The 15599-nt window shown below is 40.2% G+C and overlaps 1 protein-coding gene and 1 long non-coding RNA gene across 3 annotated transcripts; one reads left to right on the top strand and one right to left on the bottom strand.

Annotated features, from left to right (window-relative positions):
• Window positions 1-755: 755 nt before the first annotated feature.
• Window positions 756-13417, top strand: fads6 (fatty acid desaturase 6). Its single transcript, XM_082151103.1, has 6 exons — window positions 756-1107; window positions 2760-2926; window positions 4329-4509; window positions 5415-5599; window positions 11493-11672; window positions 12592-13417. The coding sequence occupies exons 1-6, from the start codon at window positions 900-902 to the stop codon at window positions 12739-12741; spliced, it is 1071 nt and encodes a 356-aa protein (XP_082007229.1). The 5' UTR covers window positions 756-899; the 3' UTR covers window positions 12742-13417.
• On the bottom strand, window positions 13376-14622 carry LOC309484745. Of its 2 annotated transcripts, none has more exons than XR_014200960.1 (3): window positions 13925-14622; window positions 13533-13662; window positions 13376-13500 (listed from the first exon to the last, which is right to left on the bottom strand). It is a non-coding gene; the product is annotated as an uncharacterized lncRNA (long non-coding RNA). The 2 variants fall into 2 exon arrangements; XR_014200961.1 differs by having other exon boundaries at window positions 13533-13598; window positions 13925-14552.
• Between the last annotated feature and the right edge of the window lie 977 nt (window positions 14623-15599).

The raw sequence follows: 15599 nt of genomic DNA on the forward strand, positions 1-15599 counted from the left end.
GTTTATTCTATAGCTGTGTTATCTGTGTGTTCAGGACACAACGTCCCCTATAATACCAGAAATATTTGTCCTTGTGGGAACGTTTTTAGTCCCTATGAGGAAAACAGCTTATAAATCAAACTAAATGATGTTTTTTGAAAATATAAAAATGCATAGAAATCTGTGATGGGTAGGTTTAGGGGATATAATATATACAGTTTATACAGTATAAAAATGATTATGTCCTATAAAACATGGAAACCTAACGTGTGTGTGTATATATACAGTATATACAGTACCTGGTATTTATGTCCCCACAAGGAAAGTAAAAGGCCTACCAGTAAATTTAGACTTTATATGTACTTTTTTTTTATATCCTCATGAGGGAAACAGATTATAAATCATACAGAATTACAGAATAAAAATGTAAAAATGCATAAAGTGTTCTGTGTGTGTGTGTGTGTGTGTGTGTGTGTGTGTGTGTGTGTGTGTGTGTGTGTGTGTGTGTGTGTGTGTGTGTGTGTGTGTGTGTGTGTGTGTGTGTGTGTGTGTGTGTGTGTGTGTGTGTGTGTGTGTGTGCGTGCGTGCGTGCGCGCGCGCGCGCGCGCAGTGCTTTAGTGTGTTGTTCTTGTTTTCTTGCAGCCCTTTTGAGGACACTCCTGCCAAAGGCATCGCCGTGGGAACGAGAGAGAGGGAGAGAGAGAGAGAGAGAGAGAGAGAGAGGGAGAGAGAGAGAGAGAGAGAGAGAGAGAGAGAGAGAGAGAGAGAGAAGAGAGAGAGGGAGAGGGGGTCTGTTTCTAGCGCAGTCAGCAGTAAAGTCCCTCACTACCTTGTTTCGCGGACGGGACAGGACGGGACGGGACGGGACGGTAAGCGGGTACGCGAGCCATGCGTCTCTGAGTCTGAGCACTAGCGCGATCATGAAGAACATTCCCGAGAAGAGGAGCGAGAGCGGCGGCCTGCGCGGCCCCGCGGCCCGGGATGATGAGTGCGCGGACGCGGAGCGCGAGACGCTGATGATGGAGCTCGCGCGGCTCGTGCAGGAGAGTGTGCGCGCGAGCAGCTGGTGGGAGAGGAGGGGGGTCGACTGCACCATCCTCACCGCAGCCTTCATCAGTTTACCTGCAGGTAATGATAAACACAACCAACCTATGAGAGACACTTCAGGATCTGGATCTCGTGAAACTAACAAAACATACTCCAACTAACGTTGTTTTGAAGTGCATTGTGTCATTCAATGACAATTAACCACATTTCCCATTTAAATGCTCATGCTGTGATGCAACTAAATCGAAAGACTGTGATGTGTGCGGGGAAATGATATATTGTTTAAATAGTAAAGTAGTAACCTATTTGTATTGTTTATTTGGCGATTTTAATTTAGGCCTATAATTATTTAGTGTGAAAGAATGATTTAAGTGAATAAAAATGTCACAATGCAATGATTTTTTTGGTACAATTTGTTTGCCATAGCTTACTGATCATGTCATTTTTTACATTGTAAAATTAAGCAAAATATAATTGATTTATTATTTTATTATTTGAATGCAAAATATTTATTTGTTTATGTATTACAAATATCATTTTAAATATTTTTGTTTGGTTTGGTAAATGTTTTTTTTTTTTTTTGTCATTCACCCATTAAAGTGTGTGTTTAATATTGTGGGTGTATCATAACATTTAACCATGTGTATAAAAAGCCTGTTTGAGAGTACGAAGGTGTGTAATGTTATTAATAGGGAGTGTTTTGGATAATGTGCAATTGAAATTAATTGTTTAGTCTGCAGTCTCAGGGTGTGACTGTGTGTCAGATGTGTTATTGGGTTAACTTTAGAAATGACACAGAAAGTTTAAAATGCTTCAGTTTTGTGCCAAAGGTTCATTCACTTTGGATCCATAAAGCTTTATAACCTTTCAGACATTGGCTACGGTGTACACTCCTGTGGGGTCGTTGTCATGGCGACCGGTTGGGTTTGTGTCCTCCTCTCCCATAGGGAAGATCCAGTTTCCTTCACAGTGACTCGTCTTTCAGGGAGAAGCCGATGGCACTGCTCCTGTCGAACTGCTTCATTATGAGATAAAAAGATGAAACTGAATCATCTCATGATCCTTTGATATTCAGCAGCGTTTTATTCTCCAGGGCGTCTGAACAATGATCTGGATGGAGAAAATCATTTACATAACAAACAAAGCAAAACAAAAATTAAATATGACACAAACAATATTTTAACAAGGCCTAAACTACACGACACTTATTTAAAAAAAGTATCACTTTCCAATAAGCTCTCATTTTGTATTAGCTAAGATCAATATATTTGTCACAGCGTTTGTTAATCTTTGATACTGTTAGTTAATAAAAGTTGGTTTGTTCATGTTAGTTCAAAGTGCATCAACTATTGTAAACAGAAACTTTGAACAAACTAAAATTAGTGAATCAAGTTAATATTAACTAATATTAGTAAATGGATCATTACATGTTAATATCAATATGCACTTTAAAAAATGCTGGGTTGTTTCAACCCATGTTTGGGTCAAATATGAACAAACCCAACCCAGCATTTTTTAGAGTGAATGGATCGCTATTGTAAAGTGTTGCCAGAAACATGTCAATATCAATATATGTTTATTATACATAATAATTGCTTGTTGATGAATAGCATTGATATGCATTTAACCTATAAATGTCTCATGATTTCTGTGTCATAGCTGTGATTATGAAGCATATGAAGTCATATCTGTGGCATGAGTCGACTCCGCTGACTCTGCTCTTGTGTTCGCAGGGTTCCTGTTGTTGGGTTCGTCTCAGATGATGTATTTCCTGTTGGGTTTGCTGATGATGGGTGTTGCTCACGCTGTCATCACTGTTAAAGGGACACACCTGGCCAGTCACGGGGCGCTCAGCGAGTCTCCGGCCTGGGCTCGCTTCTGGGCCGTCTTCTTCATCGAGGTCAGATCCAATACACACTATAGATTCAGTTCAGTTCCCATTTATTTGTATAGCGCTTTACATCGTTTCAAAGCAGCTTGTGGCAATGTGGATGAGTCCACGTTACAATTTAGAGAGATCTGTTATCAGAGGTAACTAAGTTATGTATTTCAGAAATGTACATATACAAAATCAGTTAGCTAAAAATATATTAATTTAAACAATTTAATAATTTAAGGCAGAAACAATGAGCTCATTAAAGTAATAAATACTGATGATTATGACATTTTTACATTGAGTTTGCTGGAGAAATGAAATCAATCAACATATATCTTTGCAAAGCACCGTGATACGGTATATTATCTGAAATTTACCATTTAATATTATCACTGAATCATGATACTCCCAGTACTTTTATATTTCCATTGGTGTTCGAAATGTTGTAGTGCAGCTCATGCTCTGCAACATGAAAACTGCATAAGAATGGAAAGAATTTAACTGATTAATTCTTCATGAATTAACTTTGAGATTAACAGGATTTACATTCATTTACAGTTTTTATCCTCTCAAGAATGTAAAAGAGTCATAATGCTGATCATGCTAACAGACTGTACTCACACACACACACACACACACACACACACTGTGGCCCAAAAGTCAAAGACAACTAGTGAAAATAATACATTTTATTTATTTTTTCTTTTGAGTGAAATCAATATTTATTATTATTATTATTATTATATAATTATTTGATTTAATAATTTAATTTAATATAAATAATAAATATTAAATTAAAGACATTTAATTAGCTTACTTTTTTTGAGTGAAATCAATATTTATTATTATTATTAATAAATATATTATATAATATATAATATATATATAATACATTATTATTATTATTATATAATTATTTGATTTAATAATTTATTTAAATATAAATAATACATATTACATTAAAGACGTTTAATTAGCTTATATATTATTACAATATATAATATAAAATGTAAATAATTTTGTATTTTAATTAAATTATGAAATTAAAATGCAGCCTAAACAACTACAGTAACTGTACAATTCACAAAAAGGAATAAAGTAATGTCAAACAAGTTTAAAATTGTAGATAATATGGCAAAATGAATATTAAATTTAAAATGTAATAATGTAAATTATTTATTTTATTCAGTATTTTAATGTAATATTTGAAGGGATAGTTCATGTACTCACCCTCAACTTGTTCCAAACCCTGTAAGAATTTCTTTCTGAATAATTCAATTATAAATTGTAAAATCCAGCATGATTGGAGATGTAGAGCTTCAGTCTGATCAATGGCACACATGTGATAAGTCTCCTATAGAAATGGTGCACAGTGTTTCTCTTGAAATGCTTCTAAATGTGAGATTTGTCCCTGATGGCGTCTCAGGTGTGCGGCTCGTTCTCGGCGCGGGCTGGGGTTCAGGCTCATGTGAAGATGCATCACGCTCACACTAATGTGATCGGCCTGGGAGACTCCAGCACATGGAAAATGCCTTTCCTTCCTCGATCCGTCTACCTGTTCATCGCTCCGCTGGCCGTCCCCATCATCACACCCATCGTCGCCGTCGGTGAGTCTCAGCTTTTCCATCAGTTGTGATGAGGAGAGATCAATCTTTTGTGCTCCTATATGATGTCTGACTTTTCATTTTGTGGAGAAATGTTCTGACTGGCAGTGATTTTGTTGTATTTTTACTCTCAGTGAGGAAAGAAAATTACTTTCTTTCTATACACTCTCAGAATAAAGGTACAAAAGCTGTTGTGGGCCGGTACCCTTTTAAAAGGTAATCTTAAAAGGTACCTTAGTACCTAAAGAGTGCATATTAGTAACACAAAGGAACCTATTGGTATCAAAAGTGCATATATGTGACCCTGGACCACAAAACCAGTCACATGGGTCAATTTATCTGAAATTGAGATTTATGGATCATATGAAAGCTGAATAAATACGCTGTCCATTGATGTATGGTTTGTTAGGATAGGACAATATTTGGCCGAGATACAACTATTGAAAATCTGGAATCTGAGGATGCAAAAAAATCGAAACATTGAGAAAATCTCCTTTAAAGTTCTACATTTATGTTGGCGATTGTGCAGCATTCACTCACTAAAATAAATGTTTTATATATTTGCGGTAGGAAATTTACTAAATATCTTCATGGAACATGATCTATACTTAATATCCTAATGATTTTTGGCATAAAAGAAAAATCGATAATTTTGACCCATACAATGTATTTTTGGCTATTGCCACAAATATACCCGTGCGACTCGTGTCTCGTGACTCGTCCAGGGTCACATATATTAGTACCTAAATGGTACATATTGGAAGCTTTTGAAAGGGTTTACCCCAGTGACAGCTTTTGTACCTTTATTCTGAGAGTGTAGGATAACTCTGAGCTGCTTTACATTTACATACGTCTCCATTTGAGCACTTCTGTCCTTCTGTGAGTGAGTGCATGTGTTTGTGTTTCAGGTCAGCTGAAGGGTCAGTCTCCGCTGCAGATCATGCGCACCGTGGTGTGTGTGTGTGTGGGGTTTTTCTCTCAGTATTACCTGCTCAGGTGTGTGTCAGGGCTGTCGTGCAGCTCTGCTCTGCTGGTCATGCTTCTGTGTAGAGCCATGTTCTCCCTGCCGTACATACACGTCAACATATTTCAGGTGAGATATACCTGCAGAAAACTCACGCTAATGTAAAGTGTTAAACCTCGACCTGCATGATTGCTCAAATGCAGGAGTGCAGTTTTTTTTTTTATTATCTGACTTACAGTTTTATCTGACTGACAATAAAACAGCCCTATAGCAACACCCTAACAACCACCCACAGCATCCCAGCATCATGACTCTAAACAGACGAGCACCGCTTATCTTCAATATTTTAATTAAATTATTTGCTTTAGTTAAAGCTCTTTTTGCATGCTATAGTTGGTTTTGCATGATCAGAAAATATCAATTAAATAATTCATTACTTATGTATATGTCACGGGTCGGGGTGGAGCGCCAGCGGGCCGCCCACCCCTTCGCTTGCGTGCCGCCCCTGAGGAGCCGGCCGTGGACACGAAGGAAATGGCAGACACAGCATTCAAAATAAATATACACTTTATTAAATAATAAAAACAATGTTAAAAGTCTCTTCCACATCCTCCTTTCTTCGGGAGCAGGCTCTTCCAGCATCAGCAGGCTCTTCCAGCATCAGCCGGCTCTTCACTAGCCTCAGGCTCTTCCAACATTAACGGGCTCTTCCAGCATCAGCAGGCTCTTCCAGCATTAGCAGGCCCTTCCGGCATTAGCCGGCTCTTCACTAGCCTCAGGCTCTTCCAGCATTAACGGGCTCCTCCAGCATCAGCAGGCTCTTCCAGCACCAGCAGGCCCTTCCGGCATTAGCCGGTTCTTCACTAGCCTCCGGCAGAGAGTGGGAGATACATGTAACTCACAGCGTTAGCAGGGTCTTCACTGGACTCAGGCTGAGAGAGGAATGAATACATGCAACTCACAGCATTAGCAGGTTCTTCACTGGACTCAGACAGAGGGAGGAATAGACACGTGTAACTCACAGCATTAGCAGGCTCTTCACTGGACTCAGACAGAGAGAGAAATAGACACGTGTAACTCACAGCATTAGCAGGCTCTTCAAGCATTAGCAGGCTCTTCACTGGACTCAGACAGAGGGAGGAATAGACACGTGTAACTCACAGCATTAGCAGGCTCTTCTCTGGACTCAGACAGAGGGAGGAATAGACAGCTGTGATTGCGAGTGAACAGCAGAAATAATTCCCAACTCACATTTCCACCACACACTGTAAGGTTTCACTCGTGCTCATTTCCACAATAAAACTGCAATTCAACAGACTCAGTGTACCAAGGCTTCCACCCGCAATCCAGCCGAGGTTTTCTCTGGCTCTCTCATCTGTCTCTCTCATCTGTCTCTCTCGTCCTCTCTCTCCCGCGGCCTCCCGCCGCGACCGCGGCCACGGCCGCTCACGTGCTGCCCGTCTCACCTCTCATTCTCGTCGTGTCCCCCTCTGCTCGTGCCTCTCTCTCCCGCGGCCACGGCCACGGCCACGGCCACGGCCGCTCACGTGCTGCGCGTCTCTCTCTCACAACCCCCGCGGGGAAGAACCAACTCACTTTCTCTTCCTCTGACTTTTTATACTCTCATGAGCTAGTGTGGCCCCATTCAAACGCTCAGCGCAAATTACCCACACCTGCCGTCAATCCGCCACTAGGTTACCATAGCGACAGGCACTCACCCAGGCTTTGGGACGGTGTTTCGCTTCCCAAATCTCAGCGGGGACATTTCTCTAGCAGGGATAGTCCCGGGCTTATTTGTCACCCCGTGACATACCCCCCCACCAATCCGCTCCAGGACGCCGAAGAAAAGGGAAGAGAAAAACAAAAAAAGAAACAAAACAAAAATAAACAACAAAAAAAAGGAAAAAAAACTGGTCGCCATACCTTCGGCCCACGGTTGCTCAACTCAGGGCGGCATCCTGCCGACTACGCCATTTTATGTCACGGGTCGGGGTGGAGCGCCAGCGGGCCGCCCACCCCTTCGCTTGCGTGCCGCCCCTGAGGAGCCGGCCGTGGACACGAAGGAAATGGCAGACACAGCATTCAAAATAAATATACACTTTATTAAATAATAAAAACAATGTTAAAAGTCTCTTCCACATCCTCCTTTCTTCGGGAGCAGGTTCTTCCAGCATCAGCAGGCTCTTCCAGCATCAGCCGGCTCTTCACTAGCCTCAGGCTCTTCCAACATTAACGGGCTCTTCCAGCATCAGCAGGCTCTTCCAGCATTAGCAGGCCCTTCCGGCATTAGCCGGCTCTTCACTAGCCTCAGGCTCTTCCAGCATTAACGGGCTCCTCCAGCATCAGCAGGCTCTTCCAGCACCAGCAGGCCCTTCCGGCATTAGCCGGTTCTTCACTAGCCTCCGGCAGAGAGTGGGAGATACATGTAACTCACAGCGTTAGCAGGGTCTTCACTGGACTCAGGCTGAGAGAGGAATGAATACATGCAACTCACAGCATTAGCAGGTTCTTCACTGGACTCAGACAGAGGGAGGAATAGACACGTGTAACTCACAGCATTAGCAGGCTCTTCACTGGACTCAGACAGAGAGAGAAATAGACACGTGTAACTCACAGCATTAGCAGGCTCTTCAAGCATTAGCAGGCTCTTCACTGGACTCAGACAGAGGGAGGAATAGACACGTGTAACTCACAGCATTAGCAGGCTCTTCTCTGGACTCAGACAGAGGGAGGAATAGACAGCTGTGATTGCGAGTGAACAGCAGAAATAATTCCCAACTCACATTTCCACCACACACTGTAAGGTTTCACTCGTGCTCATTTCCACAATAAAACTGCAATTCAACAGACTCAGTGTACCAAGGCTTCCACCCGCAATCCAGCCGAGGTTTTCTCTGGCTCTCTCATCTGTCTCTCTCATCTGTCTCTCTCGTCCTCTCTCTCCCGCGGCCTCCCGCCGCGACCGCGGCCACGGCCGCTCACGTGCTGCCCGTCTCACCTCTCATTCTCGTCGTGTCCCCCTCTGCTCGTGCCTCTCTCTCCCACGGCCACGGCCGCTCACGTGCTGCGCGTCTCTCTCTCACAACCCCCGCGGGGAAGAACCAACTCACTTTCTCTTCCTCTGACTTTTTATACTCTCATGAGCTAGTGTGGCCCCATTCAAACGCTCAGCGCAAATTACCCACACCTGCCGTCAATCCGCCACTAGGTTACCATAGCGACAGGCACTCACCCAGGCTTTGGGACGGTGTTTCGCTTCCCAAATCTCAGCGGGGACATTTCTCTAGCAGGGATAGTCCCGGGCTTATTTGTCACCCCGTGACATATACAAATAGAATATAATAGAATATAGAATATGAATAGAATTGTTTTTCATGTTTAGAAAATATAAATTAAACCACTTATTAATTTTTATAATTAATTACCTTCAAAAAATATAAAAATATAGTAGATTTTGCATGCTATAGTTGTTTATGCATGCTCAGAAAATATAAATTATATATTTGCATGCTATAGTTGTTTTATACATGCTCAGAATATATAAATTATTTACACCACTTACCTTCAGAAAATATAAAAATAGTTGTTTATGCATGTTTAGAAAATATAAATTATATTCTATTTTTTACACTAATTTTCTTCAGAAAATATAAACATAGTTGTTTTTTGCATGCTAGTTGTCTTGTGCATGCTCAGAAAATAAATAAATGTATACTACTTATCTTCAGAAAAATATTTTAAAAATGGTTGTTTTTGCATGCTCAGAAAATATAAATTAAATTTATTCCACTTTTCTTCAGAAATATAGTTGTTATGCATACTCAGAAAATATAAATTATATTTGTATGCTATAGTTGTTTATACATGCTCAGAAAATATAAATTCAATTATTTACACCACTACTAACCTTCAGAAAATATTAAAAATAGTTGTTTTTGCATGTTTAGAAAATATTAATTATATTATATTGTCCAGAAAATATAAAAATATAGTAGGTTTTGCATGCTATAGTTTTTAGGCATGCTCAGAACATATAAATTACATTATTTACGCTACTTATCTTTAGAAAAATATTTTTAAAAATGGTTGTTTTTGCATGCTCAGAAAATATAAATTAAATTATATTTTTTTTACACTAATTGTCTTCAGAAAATATAAAAAATATAGTTGTTTTTTTGCATGCTAGTTGTCTGTGCATGCTCAGAAAATATCAATTAAATTTATCCTACTTATCTTCAGAAAATATACTGTCACCACTCATTTCTAGAAAATATATATTGTTTATGCATACTAGTGGTACAGAAATTACACACTGCATGCTTACGTTGTGTATCTAATCTAGTATGGTTGTGATCGTGAGTTGTAACCAGCGTCACATGACCCACTAACAGCAGAAAGTCTCTCTCAGTACAGTAACTCTCCAGCACTACATTACTCTCTGTCGTCTCTCTCTCTCATAAGAGTAATCTGAGTGTGAATACTCAGAGCTATTCAGCTAAAGTCTGCATCTGTCCATCCCTCTCTTTGTGTGTCTCTCCATCCTTTCCCCCGAGACCCGCTCAATGCAGCTTTGTTCTCCTCTCCTGCATGCTTGCACGGTTCACGGGGTTCATTTGTACATTCACGCTTGATTTTCCCAGGCAGAGCAAAGGGAGAATGTACTTCTGTGTTACGCTGATCCGCTGAGGTATTTTTTAAAGTGCTGCCGTCAGATCTGAGACCTCGATGTGTGTGAGATCCTTGTTGCTGGTTCGTAGTGGTGCAGCATGCTGTGTGTGTGTGTGTGTGTGTGTGTGTGTGTGTGTGTGTGTGTGTGTGTGTGTGTGTGTGTGTGTGTGTGTGTGTGTGTGTGTGTGTGTGTGTGTGTGTGTGTGTGTGTGTGTGTGTGTGTGTGTAATAATGCCTTCGTGTGCTATTGTCTTGTGTTCTGGTGTCCGTTTTGTCTAGTTTGGGCCCCTGTGGCGTCTGTGGCCCCTTCAAACATCACACACACACTAAAGCTAAACACTGAATCGCTAAAAGGGTCGTGTTATTGTTATAATGTTGTTTGCAGTTTTCCATGATATGACCTCATTAAAGCATAACTCTCGCCAAAATTTAACCTAGCCTCTTTTTGTTAATCTACTCGAGTCAAACTTTCGTGTAAAAGCATAATTAGAATGGAAACGCCACTTTTAAGATTGACCGTATTTTCGTTTTAGGTCAAAATGCCTTGTGAATGGGAGTGCATGGGGCACGACTATGATAGCATCAAAATCGCTATTTTTAAAACACTAAGAAGGCTCGACACAACATGAAACTGTGCTGGAAGTCTCACCAGTGGCTCTACACATGAACTCCAGCATTGAGAACATGTTTGTGTACGCAAAGTTTACTAAAAAGAAAGGTTTTGTATGACTCACTTTATCAGTTAGTGTTTCTGGTGTCAGTCAAAAGTAGTCGATCTCCGAATGCAACGTAATGAACTGACTCCATATGAGGAAATGTCATGAACTTGTAATTTCAATGAAAAGCATGATCATTTAGATTAAAAATTATCAGTGAATTTATATGGAAACAAGCTTTAGGAGCTTTCCATCTTTACTCTTCTCATGTTACGTTGCATTCGGAGATCGACTACTTTTGACTGACAAAACTCCAGCCACCAGAAACACTATCTGATAAAGTGAGTCGTACAAAACCTTTCTTTTTAATAAACTCTGTGTACAAAAACAATGTTCTCAATGCTGGAGTTCATGTGTAGAGCCCCTGGTGAGACTTCCAGCACAGTTTCATGTTGTGTCGAGCCTTCTTAGTGTTTCAAAAATAGCGATTTTGATGCTATCATAGTCGTGCCCCAAGCACTCCCATTCACAAGGCATTTTGACCTAAAACGAAAATACGGTCAATCTTAAAAGTGGCGTTTCCGTTCTAATTATGCTTTACGCAAAAGTTTGCCTCGGGTAGATTAACAAAAAGAGCCTAGGTTCAATTTTGGCGAGAGTTACACTTTAAGTTGCTCTCCGTGTCTCTACTTTTGCAGCACATCGGACTGCCAATGTTTTCTGCCACTAGCCGTCCCAAGCGGATCTACCAGATGACCCACGGTGTCCTGAACCTTCCCCGAAACCCAGTGCTGGACTGGACCTTTGGCCATTCCCTCATCAGCTGCCACGTCGAGCATCACCTCTTCCCATTCCTGTCCGACAACATGTGCCTGAAGGTGTGTGTGTGTTCACACTGACACAAACACACACATGCATGCCTCAACCTATGACATGGAGCCCAGTGTTTCCCAAAGTTGCAGACCCCCAAAAAAAGGAATAAAAAATGTATTATGTAAATAATTGTCATTTAAAATTAAATTATTTAAATTATTGCTTATATTATTGAATTATTTCAGTATTGTATTGTTACTGTTTTTATTTTATGCTGTATTTTAATGTAATAAAATAAGTGAATTAATAATGAAATAAGATGTAATTATTAATATATTCATATAATTAAAATAATTAAATTATATATTTAGTTTTAATGTCATATTTTAATTAGATTAAATTATTAAGTTAAATTAAGATGCAGCATAAACAAATACAGTAACAATACAATTCACAAAAAGGAATAAATTAATAATGTAACAGTAATCAAACAATATTAATTAAAAAGGAAAAACTAATGGATATGAATACACCAAATACATATATATAATAAGTAAACAATTTAATGTAATGATTTATTTATTTATTTATTTGTATACTTACTTTTTTACTATACTTTTTTTATAAATTACATTTATTTTATTTAATATTGACATTAAAATAAAATGCGGCACAAAGTAACAATACAGTTCACAAAAAGGAATAATTTAATTAATAATTTAGATAACATATTTAACATTAACATGTTAATAACATATATACTGTATATACTTTATTTACAGTATATATATACTTTATATATATATATATATATATATAGTGTTAACTATTTACTTTCAAGTAAAACATTTTTTGTGTGTGTGTGTGTGTGTGTGTGTGTGTGTGTGTGTGTGTGTGTGTGTGTGTGTGTGTGTGTGTGTGTGTGTGTGTGTGTGTGTGTGTGTGTGTGTGTGTGTGTGTGTGTGTGTGTGTGTTCTGCCTCAGGTGAAGCCCATCGTGTCTCAGTTCCTGAAGGAGAAGAAGCTGCCGTATCAGGAGGACGGTTACGTGTCCCGTCTGCGTCTCTTCTTCCACAAGTATCAGGAGCTGATGGTGTTCGCTCCACCCATCACGGATCTCGTGGGAGTGCAGTGACCGAGGGAGACGAGGAAGACTGGATGAAGAGGAGGAGGAAAGAGAACATGGACACTGACATGATGGACAAGCGTCATGCGTTTCCAAATGCTTCCAAATCAAATCCACATTTAACTGGTGCATGAAGGCATTAGAGCTGAAGTCAACGAATCACAACCCATTTTACTTCCATAATGTGACATATTTGTTAACGTTAAACAGGGTATTCAAGAAGAAGAAAAATTTGGATGAGACTTGAATGCAGAAATGGAAAGTAATATAACATATGCATCAAACAGCATTATGAAGACAAACATGTGTAGGTTTAGAATAATGCACTGATGGATCATGAAAACATCAGGAATGTGCAATAAGGAAGAATAATGGGATCGGTTTTGATTCCATGTTAATGTCACTCGCAGCATCGATTAAAAAGGATGCTTTAGTATAAACATATTAAGAAAGCAGGATTTCCCTTAAGACAACGCTTAGCTTAATGACATCACTGAATGTAAAGATCATTGCATTATGCACTGACATCAGATCAGTGATTATACTGCACTGCAGCTCTAGCACACACGACCTTTGACCCCCAACAGCTCTCAGCACACACGACCTTTGACCCCCAACAGCTCTCAGCACACACGACCTTTGACCCCCAACAGCTCTCACCACACACGACCTCTGACCCCAACAGCTCTCAGCACACACGACCTTTGACCCCCAACAGCTCTCAGCACACAAGACCTTTGACCCCCAACAGCTCTCACCACACACGACCTCTGACCCCAACAGCTCTCACCACACACGACCTCTGACCCCCAACAGCTCTCAGCACATACGACCTCTGACCCCCAACAGCTCTCACCACACACGACCTCTGACCCCAACAGCTCTCACCACACACGACCTCTGACCCCAACAGCTCTCAGCACATACGACCTTTGACCCCCAACAGCTCTCACCACACACGACCTCTGACCCCCAACAGCTCTCACCACACACGACCTCTGACCCTCAACAGCTCTCAGCACACACGACCTCTGACCCCAACAGCTCTCACCACACACGACCTCTGACCCCCAACAGCTCTCAGCACATACGACCTTTGACCCCCAACAGCTCTCACCACACACGACCTCTGACCCCAACAGCTCTCAGCACACACGACCTCTGACCCCCAACAGCTCTCAGCACACACGACCTCTGACCCCAACAGCTCTCAGCACACACGACCTCTGACCCCAACAGCTCTCAGCTTCAACACACAGCTCCATTAACACTTAAATGATGGGCAAAACTTGACCCTCTCTACACAGGACACACAAATAAGCCGTGACCCTGTACGTCATGCACAGAGGAAACAATTGATTCTAATAGAGTTTGCAATGCATTATGCATTATATATTAAATGTGATGCTGCTTTTAAAATTTTGGGCAAATGAAGGTATATTTAGCTAATTTGCTAACAACAATCCTATAATCTGAGTACAATATTAACAAAGCCCACAGTAGAGTTGAGTACATGTAGCTGTAGTGAATATGTGGCATTAAAATGATCTAAACACATAATCATATTCACAGTATTACAGTAGTAATTATGCACTGATTTTTTTGTTTGGGGGGGGGGGGGTTATGATTGAGTAATTTTAACCAAAATCGTTCACTTTTGACATGCGTTTAGTGAATGCACATGAATGTAAGTGTGTATGCCGATACTGAGATGTGTGTGTGTGAGAGGATGTTAAAATGAACATTTATGATACGCTGCACTGATTTTACTGACCAAATAAACTGAAGTGAACATTCCACTGTTCTCGTGTGAGACTTCAGAACCCTCGGAGTGAAGCACACAGCTCACACTGATGACTTTCATGTTGCTCTTATGGTGTTTCATTGTTTGTCCCCTTTCAACATGCATTGTCTATACAAATAGAACAAAGGTTTCCTGATATACAAAGTCAGATGGGATTGGAAGACCATCAGGGTGAGCACAAAATAATAATAAATAAATAAATAAATAAATATGGTAGATTTGTATTTTTAAATATTGTATGTATATTAGGCCGGGAGCCAGGTCCACTCCTCAGGATGTTTTTTGCTACCTTTTTTTTCACTATTATTTCCTATTATCTTATAGCTTGGGCAAGTTGATATCGACCCCCCCAACTCGACCCCGTTTGGTCTCAGGGGCCAAAAGACACCCTTTTTGGGAAAAGTTTTTGGCGGAATGATGTAATTGTGAATATTAAGGTACTGCAGCTACATAAATAGCCATATAACCCTACAATGTTGCATGGTGTATCCTGACACATAGGGGGAAACTAGCAGGAAAAGATTCTGGGGATTGCTGCCTTTTTGCTGTCAAATATCACCCTCAACATACCCCAAAAGACAAAAACATGTCTGTCCGCCTGACAAATTGTCATCAAAAGTGATCATTTTCAAGCATTTTATTATATATATCACTGCCTCAAATGTGCATGAAAAACTTCCCGAGTTTATAAGCTTCAATTTAAGTCCAAGATGACCTTTCTATCTAGAGGATTATAGCTGGTATAACCAAAGTTCTCCACTGTACCTCAAATCGGAGAAAACAGAACTTTCAGACATGAATGACAGACATGTTTTTGTCTTCTGGGGAATGTTGAGGGTGATATTTGACAGCAAAAAGGCAGCAATCCCCAGAAACTTTTTCTGCTAGTTTCCCCCTATGTGTCAGGATACACCATGCAAAATGTTAGGGTTATATGGACATTTATGTAGCTGCAGTACCTTAATATTGGTATAATAGTGAAAAAAGGGTAGCAAAAAACATCCTGAGGAGTGGACCTGGCTCCCGGCCATTTTAACATTTAAAAATACAAGTGGAACTATTA

This window comes from Leuciscus leuciscus (genome assembly GCF_965113295.1).
Source record: "Leuciscus leuciscus genome assembly, chromosome: 21".
Lineage (NCBI taxonomy): Eukaryota > Metazoa > Chordata > Actinopteri > Cypriniformes > Leuciscidae > Leuciscus > Leuciscus leuciscus.